This window comes from Giraffa tippelskirchi, chromosome 7, assembly GCF_054371585.1.
Source record: "Giraffa tippelskirchi isolate mGirTip1 chromosome 7, T2T-mGirTip1v1.2.pri, whole genome shotgun sequence".
Lineage (NCBI taxonomy): Eukaryota > Metazoa > Chordata > Mammalia > Artiodactyla > Giraffidae > Giraffa > Giraffa tippelskirchi.
Genome location: NC_137281.1, coordinates 52,836,518 through 52,857,426, shown reverse-complemented (window position 1 = coordinate 52,857,426; position 20,909 = coordinate 52,836,518). Strand labels below are relative to the sequence as shown.

Below are 20,909 nucleotides of genomic sequence, written 5' to 3'. Positions count from 1 at the left end.
GACATAAACTAGGTTTGAATTATTTCTCTGCCACTTTTTTGTTATGTGGTGTTGGGGAAGTCCCGTTACCTCTCTAATTTTCTTATGTGTGAACTGGAGTGATGACAACATTTACCTCCATGGGTTCTCCTGAGGATCCAATGGGTTAGTGCCTCCTGCACAGCACAGAGTGGACTCTTGGTAAATAGTAGCAGACGTGGGTTGACTGGGCACTAATACTTGCAAAGACCCTGCCCCCAAAGCTGGGAGGAACCTTACAGAGTGTCACATGGCCCTATGCTTTGGTAAGATTTGCAAAAGATTCTATTTTTGTCTTCAAGTCCTCTCCAATTGTGTATGCTTCAGACCCCAAATCTATGTACTACAGCTAGAGTTATTTTTTAAAGAGTAACCCCGGATCCTCTGAGGGCCAGCAGGATTTCAGAAGCCTCCCTCTGAGCCACTCAGAGCTGGAGGCACAGCCTCAGTGTCAGTGGTGGGAGCTGGGGGCTGAGGCAGAGCCACTTACTCCTCCCCGTGTTTCCGGTAGCGCTGGAGGTCACGCTCCACCAGGACGGCCCTCTTCACAAACACCGCCAGGGCACTCCAGCTGGCCAGGATGATGGCGAGCTCCAGAGCATTCCACTTGCTGTGGAAATAGCACCACTTTTGCTTCCTCAGGAGCTTGCCCTAAGAAAGGAGCCAGAGGTTTTAACAAAGGCTGTGGATTCCTAGGGGTTTCTCAGAGTCCTGGCCTCATATGCGTAGAGCACCAAGGGCCTCTCCCCAATCCTGTGCCCGTACTTCACCTGTTCCCATCATCAATCAGGGCTGCAGGATTTGTGGGTGTTTAAGAGAAAGTACAGGATCTAATAAAAAAGCACTTAATTCTCTCAGATGCAAAAAAAGGTGGGGGGGGGAGAAGGGAGGAAGAAAACCCTCCCCTCAAAAAAGCATTTACTTTAGAAAACTTATAATTGTGAATTCTTTCCCTGTCTCTTTGAGATGCAAGAATTTTCCTGGTGGCTCAGACAGTAAAGAATCTGTCTGCAGTGCAAGAGACCCGGGTTCAATTCCTGGATCACGAAGATCCCCGAGAGAAGGAAATGGCAACCCACTCCAGTATTCTTGCCTGGGAAATCCCATGGACAGAGGAACCTGGAGGGCTACAGTCCATGGGGTTGCAAAGAGTCGGACATTTGTGACTAACACACACATAAAAGCCAATACATAAGAACTGACTTGACCCTTAATTTGAGATGTATGGAAATCTTTTTAAAGCTAAACAATCCTCTTAAGTGAAGTGAAGTCATTCAGTCTTGTCTGACTTTGCAACCACATGGACTGTAGCCTACCAGGCTCCTCTGCTCCATGGGATTTTCCAGGCAAGAATACTGGAGCAGGTTGCTATTTCCTTCTCCAGGGGATCTTTCCAACCCAGGGATCGAACCTGAATCTCCTGCATTGCAGGCAGACGCTTTACTGTCTGAGCCACCAGGTAAGCAAAAGCAATCCTCTCGCCCAATGTTAAAAGTCAGAAACATTTTTCTCAAGGGCCAAGGAGTCATCTCTTCAAAATGTAATCATCAAGGAAGATAAAGCCCTTATTTCCCAGTTTCCCTGGGAAGGTAGGAGCCAAGTCACTTGGTTACAAGTTGGAAAATTACCTCCTGTTGTAAACATGCTGCTGCTGAGTCTCTTCAGTTGTGTCCGACTCTGTGCAACCCCATGAACTGCAGCCTACCGGGCTTCTCCGTCCATGGTATTTTCCAGGCAAGAGTACTGGAGTGGGGTGCCATTGCCTTCTCCAGTTGTAAACATAGAGGAAGTCTATTTTTTTCATTTGGTAAAGGCAGTTAGCAAACTCAGGTGGCTACCACAATTAACAGGTGAACTTAGGATGAACTAGTGGTACAAACAATCCTATAGTGGTGTAAATGGTGTTCTCAGTCCTCTTAAGGATTAATCAACATTAATTTTAAGAGTGGGTGTGTAATGGTTTTGTATCTGCCTGAAGATATACAAGGGTGAGATTTCTTTGTCTTTGCAACCTCTTTATCAGATTGTCTGGGATGAGCTTCACATTCAGTTTAATACTTTGTTGTTTGCTGCTAAGTCATATCTGACTCTTTGACACCCCATGGACTGTAGCCCGCCAGGCCCCTCTGTCCATGGGGATTCTCCCAGGCAGAAATACTGGAGTGGGCTGCCGTTTCCTTCTCTGGGGGATCTTCTCAACCCAGGCATTGAACACATGGCTCCAGCATTGGCAGTCAGATTCTTTACCACTGAGCCACTAGGGGGTTCAATGCCTAATCAATTTTAAAAAAAAGCTGTTTTCTTAGGGGGAATGGGGAGTTATTGTTAAATGGGAACAGTTTGTGGTCTTGCCCTCCTCTCAGCCTTTTCCCTTACACACAAGAGAAGCTTGTGTTGTCTGTTCCATTTCCCTCCTCTTTCCCACTCTTCTGGAAGAAGGACATATGTTTGGCTGGTAAGAGGCTAAGTTCACCTCTTTTATAAAGAGATGGAGGGATTTTTAACTGTTTAAGCAGCGTGATGAGAAGGATTTAAGAGTTTTAGAGAGAGGCTTTCTGAAGCAGCTGCAGGCAGAGTGTGCAGGCAATGGAGAGGAGAGGTGGGTGGTGGATGGACCTCCTTTGATGTTGTTAGAGAAATGCAGGGACTTAAACTGCTATTAGGTAACTGTTGGCTGGTGGTTTTGGATTGGCAGTGCTTAGAGACTATGTGGAATCCAGGTTTATGGATCAGTGTGCAACATGGTGGTAAATGTGGCAAAGGGGATTTTTCCTAATTCCTAGAGACCACCCAGGAAGGACCATCCTAAAAGTCTCAGTTCCTGAGAGGTGCCTGAGCTGGGTCAGCCCTTGGGATCAGCAGGGGACATGGAACATTGCCATGGCACACAGCTAAGCCATGAGAACATCTTCCTCTCCCTTCTTTAGGCCCCCTCTGAGGAAGAGGGGAATCAAGAGAGAGAACAGGCAGGCACACGCCCACTCCATCCTCATCCATGGAGCTGCAAGCCCACCCCTCACCTGCACAATCATGTAGTAAAGGAGGATCAGGAAGTAGACAATCTCTGCGGCTACCACGAAGGGGTGCCAGCCGTCAGTAAAGGGGTACAGGCGCAGGCTCTGCAGGTACGCGTGTGCAAAGAAGGTTCCTGCAAAGAGAGCGTGTTCTGCTCACCCACGGCCACATGCCCACTCAATACCAGAAGTCATCAGTGAGATGAAGTGAACTCAAGCCCTTCTGAGGGGTGGCCACGGGCAGGAAAGAAGATAGAGATCGTTCTAACCCACAGACCCAAGGGACTGAAAGGGGAAGGCCAGAAATGGCTGTGTATCTGATGGGACAAGGCAGGCTGTGGTGGAAGACAGGCCTCCAGCCTTTTCCTTTAGTGTCAGCCATTGTGCCCTCATCACCTCCAGCTACAGCACACCCACTTGTCTAACATCAGTTTACTCCAAGTTGGCTTGTTTAAGGCCATTTCATCTGAAGAGAACGCTGGAGATCAATTCAGCTCTTAACCAATATGCCTAAAATTCAACCTTCTTTAGAATTCTTTTTCATCCATTTATGTCTTTTCTTAAACCAATTTGACTAATAAGGCTACTGCCTGCAAAGACAAAGCCAGTCTGAAAAATGGCAGACTGGAGAGATACAAACCACCTGAGACCTTGCTGACATCAGTGGGCTGCTGAATCAACTAGACCAGAAACCTACACCACGCTTCTCATTTGTAGAAATAAATTAATCAGGTTGTGTTGGGGGCAAATTGTTTAAAAGGTTCTTAAACAGCCAAAGAGATGCCAAGAAGAAATGGGAAATTATAAGACGTGTGAATAAATCCCCCAAAAAAGATTTGAAAGAAACTTTTGACAGTAGCAAATGATAATGAAAGTTGAAAGCCTTTTACTTTTCACTTTACACAGTCCTGAAATTTTAAAAGAACTACAAATATTACTTTTTAAAATATGTAATTTACAGAATTCCCTGGCAGTCCAGTGGTTAGGACCCTGTGCTTCCACTTCAGGGGACCAAGGTTCAATGCCAGGTTGGAAGAGTAAGATCCCACATACCACGAGGAGTAGCCAGAAAAAAAAAAAAAAAAAGGTCATATTTTAAAAGTTCTATTTTTAAAAGAGAGGTGGTTGATTTTAGGAAAATTGATTATTAGCTGAAGAGGCCTTAGATCAGTGTTTTTAGTGGATTGTGATTAGCATTAAAAAGGGTGGAAAGCAGGGAATGGAGAGAAAGAACACAAAATAGAGTACATTATGTGTAGCTAAGGAAATCATTTTTGAAGCCCTTGTCTCAGTTATGTTTTAGTATATTGGTATGTGTGTATTAGAATTTGATGTAAAATAAACTTACATGTAGGTTGCATGTAACTTTTGCAATGTAGGTTGAGGTACCGCAAGTTGTGAAGTGTGGTTCAGGTGAAGTTAGCTGTTACCATGTCACCCCCTCCCCAGCCCTTCACTGCTAGGCCCCCATCCCCACACACAGGAGACTGGAAAGCTTAAGAACATGAGCTGCCTTCAGACCCCATCTGTCTCCCAGACTTGAGAGACAAGGCCAGAGAGAAATGTAGGCAACCAGGAAGAAGGGTGGAGCAGCCCTGAAACTTTGCCTTTAGGGGCCAAGGCAGAACCAAGACCCTTTGGCAGTATTGCCCAAACAACCTTTTGCCCTGGAGCTCTGGCCTGGGGGTGAGGAGCCCTAGCCCAGAGGGAGGGGTGTCTCTCATCTGGAACATGCAGATAGGTTCACAGGCAAGCCTCCCCACCAAGGGCGCTGGTCTCCAGGGTCAGAGTGACAATGCAGAACAGGTTGACGTTAGCGTTGTAGACCGTGAACTCCACAAACACGGCTCTGGTCAAGCTGTCCAGCCAGGTGTTGTCAAAGAGATACTGGAGGGTTCTGTGGGAAGAGGAGCATTTAGGGATGTCTCAATACACAGGGGCTCCTTGCCCTCTCAGCTCAGGGAGGAGCCCAACACTTCCTGTCAAGATTCCGCCCTCCGTCTCTGCTCTGCGCCCCAGGCCCCAGGGCCTTCAGGCTGCTCCTGGGAGTGCAGAGGTTCTAAACATGTGGTCCCCAGACTGCTAGCATCACATCATCTGGAATCTTGTTAAAAATGCAAATTCTCAAGCTCCACCCTGGATCTCCCTAGTCAGAATCTCTGGGGGTGGGGACCTGGGAATCTGTGCTTTGGTGAGCCATCCAAGGGATTATGGTGTGGTTTTTTGGTTTGTTTTAACCATTATCCATCTCTGTCTATCTTTTTAAAATATACTTGATGTACAATGTTAGTTCAGGCGTACAGCATAGTGATTCAGTATTTTTATAGATTTTAAGAACTTCCGTTAAAAGTTATTACTAAGTAAGTCCTATAATTCTCTGTGCTGGACAATATATCCTTGTTGCTTGTCTATTTCATTTTCATTTTTATTAATTTTTTGGCATACTGAGTAGCATGAGAGATCTCAGTTCCCTGACCAGAGAGATCAAATCCGTGCCTCCTGCAGTGGAAGCATGGAGTCTTAACCATTGGACCACCAGGGAAGTCCCAATCTTATACATAGTACTTAGTATCTGATGCATTTTAAAGTTTGAGGACATGGTGTTAGAGGAGCCACATAGAACATTAGGGGCTTAGGCAGGCAGCAGCTATAGCTGCCACAGTCCCTCTTGGGCTGGCAGTTCACAAAACCAGTTCCCGGAGATCTGTTCACAGGTGTTGTGGGAACAGCATGTGCCAGAGAGACATGGGTTCAAAACTTGCCTGCCTCGTGGGCAAGTTGATAACATCTCAAGGTCTCAGCTTCCTCATCTGCAGTGGTGTTAACACCAATGCCTGGGAATCATTATGAAGAGAAAATAGAAATGTGTGTGTGTGTGCATGCAGTGTTAATAATAATAGCTGTTATTAGGGCAGTAATGATGAGCCTGTTTTAAAATACACCCCTTCCCTGGTGGGTTTGGGGCTTCCCTGGTAGCTCAACTGGTAAGGAATCTGCCTGCAATGTGGGAGACTCCAATTTGATTCCTGGGTCGGGAAGATCCCCTGGAGAAGGGAAGAGCTACCCACTCCAGTATTCTGGCCTGGAGAATTCCATGGAGTCGCAAAGAGTCAGACACGACTGAGCGACTTTCACTTTTCTGGTAGGTTTGCAACCTGCTGAATGTGTCAGTTGTTCTGAGTGGCAGGAAAACATCTCTTATGTGGAAATAGACTATTTCTGGCCTGTCCTTAATCCCAGGGGACCCCGCCAGGGGTTTGTTACCTCTCTTCCTCGATGTTGTAATAATGCAGTGGAGGAGCCAGAGGTTCACACAGGTTTACTCACTCACCTGGAACAACACCGCTAACAGGAGCAGTGCCAGGTTTCAAACCTCCAACACTAGAGTGTGCTGGGAGAGGCAGTGCGCGTGAGCCCTGAGTGTCCCCACACATTCATGCAGACTGCTCTTGAAACACAAGGCTCTGGCTGGGCTTTACCCAGGCCTCATCGCAGGGCTGAGTTTTCAGTGAGCAACTTCAAGGAATGGGGTGACGTCCTCCTTCAGACAAAGAGCAGGCTTGCTTCTGCCACTGTAGAAACAGTGGATAAAGTGCTCCACGCAGTGTTCCTCCTTGGTACTGTCACTCCCTGCATGGGCAAGCGTCTGTCATGGCCCTTCCTGGGGACTGACTCCCATCACTATGAAGCTCTGCTACTGATTTTTGCTGTGAGGAGTGAACGCCTTTGTCTCTGACCTAGGAGTCTTGTGTCTCCTGCCAGCATCCGTGAAACAAACCAGCATGTTAGTTTATGAGTAGGTAAAACCTCAGACCTTGCAAATTCTTGGTTAAGGGTTAAGAGCCTTAACCACTTCCTACTTGCCTGGTGGTGGGTGCTTTGTGTGGTCCTGAGTTTCCCATCCCTCTACTGTTTCTAGCCGAGGCCACCAGGCTTGGTGCCCCAGGCTGAGAATCCTGGAGGCAGGATTTCTCTTCCAACTTGGAGACTGCATAGTTCCCAGCAGCCTGAAAATACAACCTGAGTGCCTCTGAACCCCCCAGGCCCTCCCCACAATGATAAAATGAGCTTGGCTCAGCCCTGTTTTGAAGGCTGCACCCGCCAATCAGACCTGGAATCAAGCAAATGTCTTTCCTCTGCTGCACATGAATCAAATGAGCCTTACCTTAATGCACTTTGGCGATCAGTCCCCAAGGGGACCACGTAACCTCCTCCCCGGTACACGGTGAGTTTGCCCCAGAGGGGATACCCTCGGCGCTGGCTCTGTCTCTGATACTGCCAAGCCTGGGGAAAGTCATTGCTGTTGTTGAGGACGGAGGCATTCCAGCCTTCCCCATAGTCCGACAGGTCTTCCACATCCAGGGAATATGGTGCACGGCATCCATCAAAAAAAGCCTGCAGCTGCGAGGCAAGAAGGCAGGAGCTCTCCTGCACCCTCACTTGGCGAATCTGGGCACTGCCAACCAGCTTGGCGTTCCCATCAGTGACAAAGCCTGGGGATGAGAAACACGTGGGTAAATATAGCCATCAACATCGTCTTAACACATTCCAAGCTTTTTGGCCTGGATGCTAACATGACCTCCAGTGTACCCACGTAGAATCAGCCAAGAGAAGTTCATGGCCAACCACATTCAACCACTCCTCACCGTCTCCCCACCTTCTCTTGAGGAACGACACACCCTACCCAGTCATCATCTCAGAGACCGTTCTTGTCCTCACTCGCAACTCTCGTCCTGTGAGTCAGCAGGCCCGTCAGCAGTGCGTCTTCGGTGTTCCCCCTCCGTTTCTCCATCACCTCTGCCTCTTGTCCTTGTCCCTCATTTCTCCCCAGCTTCCTAACCTGCCTACCCTCTACCCCACTGTGTATACCACAGAACTGATTATGTTACTGCCTCAGAAAGAAGCTGTCAATGGCTCTTCACTTCCTTAAACACGAACTGTGAACTTCCAGAGCCTTCATGATGTGGCCCCTGTTCCTCTCTTCTGCTTTGCTTCTCACAGGTCCTCTACTCCTACCCCACGAGGCAGCCACACTCAACACTCTGTAGTTCCAGGAAGTGTAGTGCCTCGGTGTTTCACGCTTGCCTTCGCTCGTGTTGTCCTTTCTGCCTGGCACACCATTTCCACCTGGTCAACTCCTGCTCAGTTATCTAAGGAGGTTCTCTACTCTGCATTCAGGGAGGGTTAGGGGCCCTCAGAGGGTTTCTCCTTCAAAGCATATGGTTCTGTGGTTATTGGGTCTCTGTAAGGCTGATGTTGACAGTGACCCACAGCTGTTCCAAGAAAGGAGTATGTGCAAGGTGCTAATACACATCCTGGGCTGGGGACAATACCTGGGTAATGACTGTACAGGTTGCTCACGAGGGTTGTGTTGGCCCATGTGAAGAACTGCTGGAAGCTCAGCACGGTTGAAAAGCCTCGGGTGAAGCTGTGCTCGAGGTGTCTGTTGAAGTGATAGGCTCTGGGGTCCCTCTGCCCATAGGCAACCAGCAGCAGCATCCACAGAAAGCCCAGGTACGCTGGGAAGGGAGGCACAGACCCTCGTCAGGCAGAAGCCCCAACTCCTACCAAGCCCAGGGCAGGGTGGGAAAGGCACATGGCTCAGAAAAGTTGAGGTCTTGTAGACCTGCCACCCGCCCCTGTGGTGACAAAGAAGCCAGTCCTTATAAGGACAGCAGAAAGGAGCAAAGTCCACAGGCCATGAGCCTCTGCCTGGGTTCAAATTCCAGCTCTGACATTTCCTATCCATGTGCCCTTTGCAAGTGACTTAACCCTTCTGTGCCTCCTTCTCCTTGTCTGTGAAGTGGGGATGAAAATTGTGTCACACAGGGTTGTGATGTTGTAACGTCAACAAGTTAATGTTCATAAAGCACTTAAAATAGTGCCTGCATGGACTTCGTGCTGTTTGAATGTTTCTTAAAGAGGATTTTTTAAAAAATGGGGCTCCGGGGACTCCTCTGGTGGTCCAGGGCTTCCACTGCAGGGGGCATGGGTTCGATCCCTGGTTGGGGAGCTAAGACTCCACACGCTCATGCAGCATGGCAAAAAAAAGGGGGGGTGCTCTGCCGTGTTGCAATGCTGAGGATAGAGCGATAAAGATGACAGATGTGTTCCCTGACCTCAAGCAGCTCACCTGTAAACAAGTGAGTGTGACCTAAGGGCCATTAGGTACAAAGATTTAGTTTAGAAAGCCTGAAGTTAGAATCACGTGGGGGATGCATAACCTTGCTGAATCAGAATCTCTGGATCCAGGGCTTGGGAATATGCATTCTGGCACCCCTCCCCCCACCTCAAGATGATTTACTGGGGTTCTGCCTATACCCCTCTTGTTCTTCATTCTGTTTATGCAATTCCTATGCAAGCTCCCCAACTCTGTGCTTTGGCCATACGTGCTTGGCCAGTGGAAGCACAGACGCGAGCATGGCCTCCTTGTCATAGAAACTATGGGAGAGTGTGTTTCATGAAACGAAGGAATGAACCAAGAAGCAAGAAAATGTGAGGTCCAGACCACAGCTTCAACACAGTAGAATAATAAAGAGAATTCTCAGGCCCCAGTGAAGAAGGACCTCAGAATGACAGTAGCCAGTCCTTACAAGAGCTTGTTAGAGGACTCCCGGAGAGACTCCCCCAGAAGATGAAGAGACAAAATGTCTTATGTGAATGCACATCTCAAGAGACATCTAGAACACTGACATATAATCAGGGGTTGACCAATGCCTGGAAAACCAAATGAATAAACAGAACAAAAAGAGTCAAAAAAGAAAAGAGATTACACCACATCTGTTCAAGTCTGTGTTAAGAACCAGCAAGTGGGAAGGTTGCTCATAGGTAATCTTGGCTGCCTACCCAAGATTTCTCTGATTAAGGCAAACGCTTTCTGCTCCTTGAGGTGCATGGTTTTCATCTTCTCAATGTCAGAGGCCAGAGGTGGCTGGTAGATATCCCTTCTGCTGTTTCTTCGCACTCGGAACAAGGCAGAGGGGTCTGTGAAAGTGAAGGGCATGAGAGCAGTCCCCCAAATGGGCAGTGGAACCAGGTTGTACATTTGCAACCAAGAGACTCCCCTCACCAGGTACCACGGGATCCACCATTCCCCCTCTTCGGGAGCCATTTCCCAGCGCTGCCCTCTGTGCCTCTGTCTGGGCTATCCCAGTGCCCAAGATCCCATCCCTTCTCCAGGAACAGATGCCTCCCCTACTGTGGTCTGTCTCACTGATCACTGGATGCAGTCTTCCTGTGTTCCTGAACTCTAAAGTGGATCTCAGTGCTTCCCAAACTTGGAAAGATGAGGGTGTCTAATATCTCAAAGTCCTGTTATGTCTAATTCCAAGTATCTTCTTTCTCAGACCACTTTATTGAGCTATAATTTTCACAAACTCACCCTATAGAAGCCTACGATTCAGTGATTTTAGTAAATTTATAGAGTTGTACCACCATCACCACAACCCAGTTTTAGAATGTTTCTGTCACCCCTAGAGGTTCCCTCATGTCCCTGAAGTTGGCCTCTACTCCCACTCTATCTCCACCCTCAGCCTCATTAATTTGCATTCTGTATCCATAGATTTTCTTTCTGGACTTTTCATATAAATAGAGTCATATGTGCATAGTTTTTGTATCTGGCATCTTTTACTTAGCATCATGATTTGATGCTCATCCATGTTGTGTATATTAGTAGTTAGTCTCTTTTATGAGTGAGTAGTATTCTGTTGTATGGACATACTACCTTTTGTTTAATTCACCTATTGGTGGATATTTGGATTGCTCCTGGTTTGGGCTATTAAGAACAATGTGACTGTGAATGTTTTGTATGGACATATGTTTTCATTTCTCTTGGGTAGATTCCTTGGAGTGGCTAAGTACCTTTTGGCTATTGCTAATGAAGCTGCTACGAACATTTGTGTACAGATTCCTATATGAAAATAAGTCTTCATTTCTCTGGGATAAATGCCCAAGAGTGCATTTGCCGAATCATATGGTAAACCCATTTTTAGTTTTGAAAGGAACTGCCAAACTGTTTTCCAAAGTATCTGTACCATTTTACATTCCCACTGGGACTGTATCAATCTTCCAGCTTCTCTGCATCCTTGTGTGCATTTGGTATTAACACCATCTGTAGGCAGTCTGATATGGGTATATTGACCCAACTGTCGTTTTAGATCCACGCCCCTCTGTCCATCCCCACTGCTAACGCATGCCATCCCTAGTCTAGGGCCATTTCACTAGTCTTACTACTGGCCTCTGCACTTCTACCTTTGATCCACTACCTCTAGTCTCCAAGAGCAGTCATAGTAATCTTCCTAAAATCACAAATCTCCTATTTAAAACACTCCAAAGCCCCAGCATTGCCCCACGGCACTGCATGACCTGGTCCTCACCCACCTCTCTGCCTTCATCTTGAACTACTCCTTCCATGTGCACACAGCTCCCCATGCTCTAGCCACCCTGTCAGTAACTGCTATAAAATGACAAGCTGTGGTTCCACCTCAGGGTCTTTGCACATACCCAGTGTTCAATTCTTCCCTCTCCCATCCTCTGGGAGACAGCTTAGGTACCCTTTCAGCAGAGAGGCCTGCACCCTCTTATTCTAGCCCCCTCATTCTTTCTTACAAGTCGTTTTGTACATTTGTTAGTGTGTCTCCCAAATGGGCTGTTTATTCCAAGTGTGCTAAGTCACTTCAGTCATGTCCAACTCTTTGTGACCCCATAGACTGTAGCCTACCAGGCTACTCTGTCCATGGGATTCTCTAGGCAAGAATACTGGAGTGGGTTGCCAAGCTCTTCTCCAGGGGACCTTCCTGACCCAGGGATCAAACCTGCATCTCTTACATTTCCTGCCCTGGCAGGTGGGTTCTTTACTCCTAACACCACAGATGCCCTTTATTCTAAGAGCAGTAACCTGTTCCAGCCAGTCAGTGCTGTGTAGCTAGGGCTGAGTGGCGAGCAAGGATTGATTTCAAACAGGCAAGAGGGAACTTTTGGGGGTAACACAGCTGTTCTGAATTGTGGATAGTTGCACAACTCTATAAATTTACTAAAATCAATGAATTATACACTTACAGTGATTGGATGTCATGTAAATCATATTCCCAAGCCAGTGTACTGCCTGGAACACACCAAGTACTCCCTGAATAAATGCCAAAGGAATGACGGATAAATATTTGATTGATTGGGAGGCTGACGTCTCTTTGGAGAAAATTAATCTTTTGACTTGGAAGATGGTTTTAATGGACTTTTTGAATCTGCAAAGCCAAAACCCTATTGGAGGGTGGAAGAATCCAGGCCCATGAGGAGGTCACCATAATGCATGGGGTGTGGGCTTTTGTTTGCTCCTGTTTTTCCTTGAGAGTCAGAATCTCTGCAGAGTCAACACTCTGTTAGAGTGTTGATTCTGTTCTGTTTGCCTGTTTGTTTTTTGTAATTCTTTTATTGTAGGCACCCTCAGGAGTTTTGGCTGGAAAGTGAGAGGTCAGGTTGGGGGGAAGAGGTCTGGTCATGGGTTCCTCTGACCAGAGGCAGCATGGCTGTGTTCCACTGCTTTACAAAAGCAGGCACTGGGCTGGATTTGGGCCCTTGGCTGTTTGCAGACACTTGTCTGAGAACCCTAATTACAACTCTCTTATCCCTCATTCTCACCCCCCACCTCCACAGCTTGTTTTTTGGTTCTCTAATGACCTGAATCCTGGAGAGGAAAGCTTGCTTGGTATTACACAGAGGATGATGGCCCCTGCAGAATATGGACCCCACGGTGCCTCTTCATGCTTGGATGTCTGAAAGGCTTGGAAAGGGGAGGAATGAGGTTGCTCAAGAAACAGAGGAGGAGGCACTTGTCCCTGGATGATCTGGGGGTGCCTCACCAGTAGGGGTGAAGTCTGAAAGGGAGCAAAGGTCTGAGCCCAGGATCACCCAGTGGCTGGGCTCTGTGGGGCTTTCTCAGCCTCGTCAGCCCCCTGCCTGCACCTGGGCACCATTACCTGGGCCGGAGAGATGTCCCGGGAGGGGGACCACAGGCTCATCCTCGTCCTCTACTCGCTTCAACACCAGCGCAAAGAAAGCTGCGAACCCCAGCACCTGGAAAACACCCACCGTAAACCTCAAGCCTGTGTTGGAAACTCTGTCAGTTCCTGGTCTGAGTTGGGTAGAATGGGAGATACATTGATGTCCTGGGACAGGAGCCATGCTCTGGGGCAGCCGGGTGGGAACCAACCCGTCCTCTGCAGAGAGGGCACATGGTTATGAAGTGTGTGTGCGCCTGGTCACCAACCAGGCCGAGACAGGCAAATCCTTGAACTCACCCTGCTTCTGGCATTCCCTGAGCCCTCCCACCTGCTGCTCTCCTTTTGCTCAGCCTTTCTCTTACCTTTCAGCCTGGTGACTTACACCTCCCTAGCATATACACCTGCCTCCTCCCTCCATCTTTCCCTCCCTTTCTTTAAGAAGTAATTCCTCCCATTACATTGTCTCTGCACCTACAGCATAGAAGCATAAGGCTCAGGACTCCTGTTCTTAATATTCTCAGACTGGACTGGGGCAGGTGTCAGGAGCTGTTTGGGGTGGGGTGGTAAGGAGGATTCTGCATTGCCTCATAGTTAGAAAGAGTCTCTGTATAAATGTTCCCTTGTTTCTATAGCTTCCCCCTACCCCATGCCAGTATTCCTATTGCCTGGCTTCTTCCAGGCCAGGTTCAGTGACTCTGCTCACTTGCATAATTTTACATTTTCAGGAATAGGAGTGTACTTCCAGTTCATGGACACATTTAATGACTTGGTGTTTTTATTTTCTGAAGATAAAGTTCTTGTAAGTTGCACATGCCACAATCAAAAGCATCCTAACCCTGAGGAAGTAAATCATTCCTATCTTACATGTGACCTGGGGCAAGATTTTTCTGTGACCTTATCCTCTTTTGTTGTTGTTCAGTCTCTAAATCTTGTCTGACTCTTTGTGACCCTGTGGACTGCAGCACACCGGGCTTCCCAGTCCTTCACCATCTCCCAGAGTTTGCTCAAGCTCATGGCCACTTTATCTCAGGTTGTCCCATCTGTAAAGTGGAGGTGAGGACCCTCCTGAGGGTAAGAGTGATGATGAGATGCCAGCATCTGGCCATGAGGGAACGTGGGTTACCCTGGTATTTACCTTCCTGCCCCAGGTCCACCTAGAAGAGGCACTCCAGCTGGGTTTGTTGAATGAACAGATGAGGGAACTGCTGAAGCCTAAGGATGGAGCAGCTGACAGGAGGGAAAGCGTGGGCAGAGGGGAGGAGGACATGAGGGCAGCCCCACAGAGGTCCTGACCTTCAGTGGCTGGGTGACAAACATGCTCTCCACGAAGGAGACGGCCATGGAGATGAGCCACTTGAGGGAGCTGGTCCGCCCATAGTGCAAGCCATAGAGCATGGTGAAGAAGGCTGCCACCCCGCTTGTGACTATCACCAGGAGCCAGCCCACCAGGACACACCACCAGGGCAGGCCTCGAGGGAGCTTCCTTGCCTGCAAGGAACTGCAAGAGAGGGTGGATATAATCAGTGTGGCACCATTTGGGCTCAAGTTCAACTCCTACTCCACCTCCACCAGCTGCGTGACTTGGTCAAGCTCCTTGACCCCTCAGACTCTCAGTTTTCTCCTCTGTCTTGTTCTGTATTCTATCTGATATACATACACATATGCCATTGAGGTCACCTTTATTCAGTGCTTACTAGGAGCCATACAGACTGCTTTATACAGATGGCAAGCCTACAAGGCTGGTACTATATAATTGTTTTTATTATGAAAATTCCCCATTATACAAAAATCAGTGAGTAGACTGAACCCCCATCAACTACTTTCAACAACCATCACCTTGTCAAACTTATTTCATCTATTTCCACATGGCTTTTTTTCCCCTGGAATATTTAAAAATAAATTCCGTACATAATATAAAATTATCACCAATTATTTTAGAATACATCTCAAAAATGGTCATTTTCTCACTCAGTTATGGTGCTATTGTTGGGAAAGAAAAAGAAAATTTCCTTCTACCCTTTCTAGAGGACTGGAATGCAAAAGTAGGAAGTCAGGAAACACCTGGCATAACAGGCAAATTTGGCCTTGGAGTACAGAATGAAGCAGGGCAAAGGCTAATAGAGTTTTGCCACGAGAACACACTGGTCATAGCAAACACCCTCTTCCAACAACACAAGAGAAGACTCTACACGTGGACATCACCAGATGGTCAACACCGAAATCAGGTTGATTATATTCTTTGCAGCCAAAGGTGGAGAAGCTCTATACAGTCAGCAAAAACAAGACTGGGAGCAGACTGTGGCTCAGATCATGAACTCCTTATTGCCAAATTCAGACTTAAATTGAAGAAAGTAGGGAAAACCACTAGTCCATTCAGGTATGACCTAGATCAAATCCCTTATGAGTATACAGTAGAAGTGACAAATAGATTTAAGGGACTAGATCTGATAGACAGAGTGCCTGATGAACTATGGACAGAGGCCCGTGACATTGTACAGAAGACAGGGATCAAGACCATCCCCATGGAAAAGAAATGCAAAAAATGCAAAAAAGCAAAATGGCTGTCTGAGGAGGCCTTACAGATAGCTGGGAAGAGAAGAGAAGCGAAAAGCAAAGGAGAAAGGGAAAGATATTCCCCTCTGAATGCAGAGTTCCAAAGAATAGCAAGGAGAGATAAGAAAGCCTTCCTCAGTGATCAATGCAAAGAAATAGAGGAAAACAACAGATTGGGAAAGACTAGAGATCTCTTCAAGAAAATTAGAGATACCAAGGGAACATTTCATGCAAAGATGGGCTCGATAAAGGACAGAAATGGTATGGACCTAACAGAAGCAGAAGATATTAAGAAGAGGTGGCAAGAATACACAGAAGAATTGTACAAAAAAGATCTTCACGACCCAGATAATCATGATGGTGTGATCACTCACCTAGAGCCAGACATCCTGGAATGTGAAGTCAAGTGGGCCTTAGAAAGCATCACTACAAACAAAGCTAGTGGAGGTGATGGAATTCCAGTTGAGCTATTTCAAATCCTGAAAGATGATGCTGTGAAAGTGCTGCACTCGATATGTCAGCAAATTTGGAAAACTCAGCAGTGGCCACAGGACTGGAAAAGATCGGTTTTCGTTCCAATCCCAAAGAAAGGCAATGCCAAAGAATGCTCAAACTACCGCACAATTGCACTCATCTCACATGCTAGTAAAGTAATGCTCAAAATTCTCCAAGCCAGGCTTCAGCAATACGTGAACCGTGAACTTCCAGATGTTCAAGTTGGTTTTAGAAAAGGCAGAGGAACCAGAGATGAAATTGCCAACATCCACTGGATCATCGAAAAAGCAAGAGAGTTCCAGAAAAACATCTATTTCTGCTTTACTGACTATGCCAAAGCCTTTGACTGTGTAGATCACAATAAACTGTGGAAAATTCTGAAAGAGATGGGAATACCAGACCACCTGACCTGCCTCTTGAGAAACCTGTATGCAGGTCAGGAAGCAACAGTTAGAACTGGACATGGAACAACAGACTGGTTCCCAATAGGAAAAGGAGTACGTGAAGGCTGTATATTGTCACCCTGCTTATTTAACTTATATGCAGAGTACATCATGAGAAACGCTGGGCTGGAAGAAACACAAGCTGGAATCAGGATTTCCGGGAGAAATGTCAATAACCTCAGATATACAGATGACACCACCCTTATGGCAGAAAGTGAAGAAGAACTAAAGAGCCTCTTAATGAAAGTGAAAGAGGAGAGTGAAAAAGTTGGCTTAAAGCTCAACATTCAGAAAACTAAGATCATGGCATCTGGTCCCATCACTTCATGGCAAATAGATGAGGAAACAGTGGAAACAGTGTCAGACTTTATTTTTTGGGGCTCCAAAATCACTGCTGATGGTGATTGCAGCCATGAAATTAAAAGACGCTTACTCCTTGGAAGGAAGGTTATGACCAACCTAGATAGCATATTTAAAAGCAGAGGCATTACTTTGCCAACAAAGGTCTGTCTAGTCAAGGCTATGGTTTTTCCAGTTGTCATGTATGGATGTGAGAGTTGGACAGTGAAGAAAGCAGAGCGCCGCAGAATTGATGCTTTTGAACTATGGTGTTGGAGAAGGCTCTTGAGAGTCCCTTGGACTGCAAGGAGACCCAATCAATCCATCCTAAAGGAGATCAATCCTGGGTGTTCATTGGAAGGACTGATGTTGAAGCTGAAACTCCAATACTTTGGCCACCTCATGCAAAGAGTTGACTCATTGGAAAAGACCCTAATGCTGGGTAGGATTGGGGGCAGGAGGAGAAGGGGACGACAGAGGATGAGATGGTTGGATGGCATCACTGACTTGATGGACATGGGTTTGGGTAAACTCCGGGAGTTGGTGATGGACAGGGAGGCCTAGTGTGCTGCAATTCATGGGGTCGCAAAGAGTCGGACACGACTGAGCGACTGAACTGAACTGAACTGAACCCTTTCTAGATTCTTCTAGCTGGTTTAAGTTAAGTTGACATGAGACAGATTAACAGAAGAAGAAGCAAATTTAATTACATTTGTATGGGGCTTCAGAAAAATTTAAGGCCCAAGGACAAGTTAGGCAATTGAAGGTTTTGTGGCATCTGAGAAGTGGGTTGGAATTTGGGACCTCAAAGGGGAGGAAGGCAGTTCACCTGGAGATGAAAGCAAATGTTTGGTAAACAAATGCTTACTATGTCAGGTCAAGGGGACTCTGGAGAGGACTCTGTCTCCAGGCCCTTCCACACCTAGCCCGTATTCTTTGTAGATGTCCTGGGTGATACTGCTCTTATGGGCCAGGCCCTTTTAAATTCTTTTTTATGTCTGGACCAAGAGATAAGTGTTATCATTCCCTATTATAGATAGGGAAAATGTGGCTCAGAGAGGTTGAGGGGCTGGTCCAAGAGCATGAAGCCTTGGAACACCCATGTGAAAATAGTTATAAACTGTAAAGTGCTGTACAAAGGGCTCTAACAGTCATCCGGTTAAATCACGCTGTCCAAAGCTCTCTTCCCTAAATTTGTGCACAAGTCCTGAGTTGCTGCTTCCTGGAGAGATCTGGATGAATAACCTTCTGACTGTTGCCCAGGATGCTCTCCTGGCAGGCCCCTAGGCTGGGAACACCAGAGGAGTGGATTACCTGGAGTTTGCTGGGGGTAGGGTTCCAGCCTGTGCCACCAGACAGCCCTTCAGGGTCTGTAGCTGCCCTAGTGCCCTGGTGTGGCTCTGACCCTGGGAGGAGCCCTGGGGCTCCAGCAGCAGCAGCTCTTGCTCCAGGTGCTCCAGCTGAAGGTAGAGACACTGCCGGTAGGCACTGTTCCTCCAGGCATCACTTGGGCCCACCTTGGGCCTGGGGCGTTGCCTGTTTTCTGGAGGACAAGGGGGAGAGTGCTGAGTGACAGAGTAGACTTAGGATATGCCAAGCCATGAGAAATCTGAGATTCAGAAAGATGGGGCACTCACCCCACACGGTCAGTTAGGATTTGAATGTACTTCTTCTTGCCCGAAAATCCCATGGACAGAAGACTCTGCCAGGCTACAGTCCGTGAGTCCATAAAGAATCAGACATGACTGAGCAACTGAGCACACACACACTTCTAGTCTTTTATCAAGGGCATTTTCAAATTTTCCTTACACACAGAAGAGATGAGAATAATATACCTATTGCCCTCCCACAGCGTATACCCACATTTTGGCAGTCTTGTCTCTGCCCCGCAATTTTTTTTTTTTTTTTATTTCTGGAGTATATAAAAAGCAAATCCTATTCACAGAATTCTCTCATCTGCAAATATTTTAATATATACAAGATTTTAATTTGAAGCCAAGTTTGCCTGTTGCCAAAGATGGTATAAGTCTTGATCTTTTGTTTTTAGTTTTTTTATTATGAAAAATTATAAATTAGAAAAGCGAATGAGATGAACCTGTACCCGTTGCTCAAAATTATCTCCTCATGGCCAGTTATATCTCACCTAAATTCCAAGCCCCATGTCCTGACACTAAATATTCTCCTGTATCAGGAAAAGGCTCCTTTTAAAAACAAAACCAGTGTCATTATCAGTTTTTAAAACAATTAATAATAGTTCCTTAACAGCATGAAACAGCCAGTGAAAAAGTTTCCCCTGTTTACTTCTGAACGTTCTTCTGCAGTTCTTTTCTTCAAATTTCAGTTTCCTAAAAAGTGTTTAAAAGAGCAAAGGTGTTTTATGTCTTAAATTACAGAGGTAAAACATATTCATGCAAGAAAAACACACTTTTGACCCTTTCCACTATTTTCCCGTACCTTCTAAGGGAAGCTTGGCCTCTCCAGGTAGAGCCTGGCCTGGGTCCCTGGACCCTGAGATGGGAGACCGGCACCCCCGGGGCTTTCTCCTGGGCAAGAAGGGCCCAGGTCTGGACCAGAGTTGATTTTCATAAAGGGTGCATGTAACTGGATATAAAAGATGGCACGATGAAGCACCCTGGCTCCAGGATCCCTCTCCAGTCACGAGTGAGAAGTGACTGAGAAAATAAGTGATGTGGAGAAAGTAGAGACGCAGACCAGCTGTGGGTAAAGGCATGGCAACACGGACCCTGCCTCCCTTGATTCAACTCAGGCCTCCTACCTCCCCCTCCTTCCTGGACCTCCCTCACTGACGCCACAGCTAAAGTTTCCAGCATCAACAGCCTTGGTGTTGCAAGCATTCTGGCAGTGTTTCTGGAAGATGCCATCACTCCCAATCATAATCACTGAATCCCTGCTTTGTGTCAGTCTCGGGTCTAAGCAGTTCACCTGTCCAATAATCTCACTGAGTCTTCAGAACCAGCCAAGGAGAGGGCTGGATCAATGCTTCCATTTTACAGTGGAGGAAATGATTTTCTCAGGGAGGTTGACCAGCTGTCCAAAGTTGCACAGCTGCTCTTGCATGTGGGAGAGCCCCAAGTCTGACCAACTCCATAATCCTTGTTCTAAGGCCCATGCTGTGAATGCCTATGCTCCCAAACCCCAAAGACCCCCAAACAGGACCAAGTGTCCAGTGTGGGCATCAGCAGAGCTCCTGTGGGGACGACCTTCACGGCAGCCCAAGCCCAGCTCTCTGGGGCTAATCCTCCAGTGTGGCTGGAACACAGGGGTCAAAATGGGGCTGACTATGGGGTCAGCATGGACCTGGCCAGGTGGGTTTTGAGTGTTCAAATAAGGAACTGGGACCTTGTCTTGATAGCAGTGGCTCTCAACATTTAGTCCACATAACAGTCACCAAAGTGACTAGTTTAAAAATGCAGATTCCTGGCCTCACTCCAGAAAACTTAATTCACTGTATCAGAAATGGGCCGAAGAGTTATGAATTCAAACTCCCCAATCTATAGAGCCCATTTTTGTATTCTAAACAAGGTTAAAACAGTGATCAGCCTTGTGTGTTAAAAATGGCAGCATACTTAAGCCACACCACCCAATATGGCAGCCACTTGCCATGTGTGATTATTTAAAGTAAAACTAATTTAGTTCCCTAGTCACACTGGCCACGTTTCAAGTGTGCCAATAGCTACTTGTGGCCAGTGGCTGCCATATTGGTCAATGGAGACATAGACCATTCCTGTCACTGTGAGAAGTTCTATTGGACAACTGGTCTAAGCACTGGAGACAGCGATCTAGGTGGAAAGGGGCAAGAGGGGAGTCAGACTAGTTCAGACCAGAATAATGTGCAGTACACATGTGCAGCTCTCCACGTAATTCATGATTCGGCAACAAGCAATGTGAAAGCAGTGCAGGAGATGCTTAGGGGATAAAGAGCACGTGGCTGGAGACCCTGTTGTGGGCTGAGTGTTTGAGTTGCTCCTCTGAGGAAAGGACAGGTCAGCCAAGAATAAAGGCTAAGTAGGCATTAGCCAAGCGAAGAGAGG

General features: G+C 47.0%; 2 protein-coding genes across 6 annotated transcripts in view; one reads left to right on the top strand and one right to left on the bottom strand.

Annotated features, from left to right (window-relative positions):
- Positions 1-20,909, top strand: part of BCO1 (beta-carotene oxygenase 1) — a 166,873-nt gene that overhangs the window by 26,877 nt on the left and 119,087 nt on the right. For 2 of the 4 annotated variants that reach the window (XR_014060458.1, XR_014060456.1), the window contains exon 6: positions 12,681-13,892. The exons of the other annotated variants lie outside the window; for them this stretch is intronic. The gene's annotated coding sequence lies outside the window, so the exon portion shown is untranslated. Of the gene's footprint in view, positions 1-12,680; positions 13,893-20,909 lie in introns of those variants that run through there. 4 annotated transcript variants of the gene reach the window in all.
- LOC145514782 (polycystin-1-like protein 2) overlaps positions 1-20,909 on the bottom strand; it is a 102,436-nt gene that overhangs the window by 5,176 nt on the left and 76,351 nt on the right. For both annotated transcript variants that reach the window (XM_081513550.1, XM_081513551.1), the window contains exons 31-39: positions 18,172-18,400; positions 14,321-14,525; positions 13,004-13,100; positions 9,879-10,016; positions 8,366-8,551; positions 7,198-7,525; positions 4,796-4,929; positions 3,039-3,166; positions 509-669 (exon numbers count right to left, since the gene is read on the bottom strand). In XM_081513550.1, the coding sequence (XP_081369676.1) occupies positions 509-669; positions 3,039-3,166; positions 4,796-4,929; positions 7,198-7,525; positions 8,366-8,551; positions 9,879-10,016; positions 13,004-13,100; positions 14,321-14,525; positions 18,172-18,400 (1,606 nt within the window). The remainder of the gene's footprint in view (positions 1-508; positions 670-3,038; positions 3,167-4,795; positions 4,930-7,197; positions 7,526-8,365; positions 8,552-9,878; positions 10,017-13,003; positions 13,101-14,320; positions 14,526-18,171; positions 18,401-20,909) is intronic.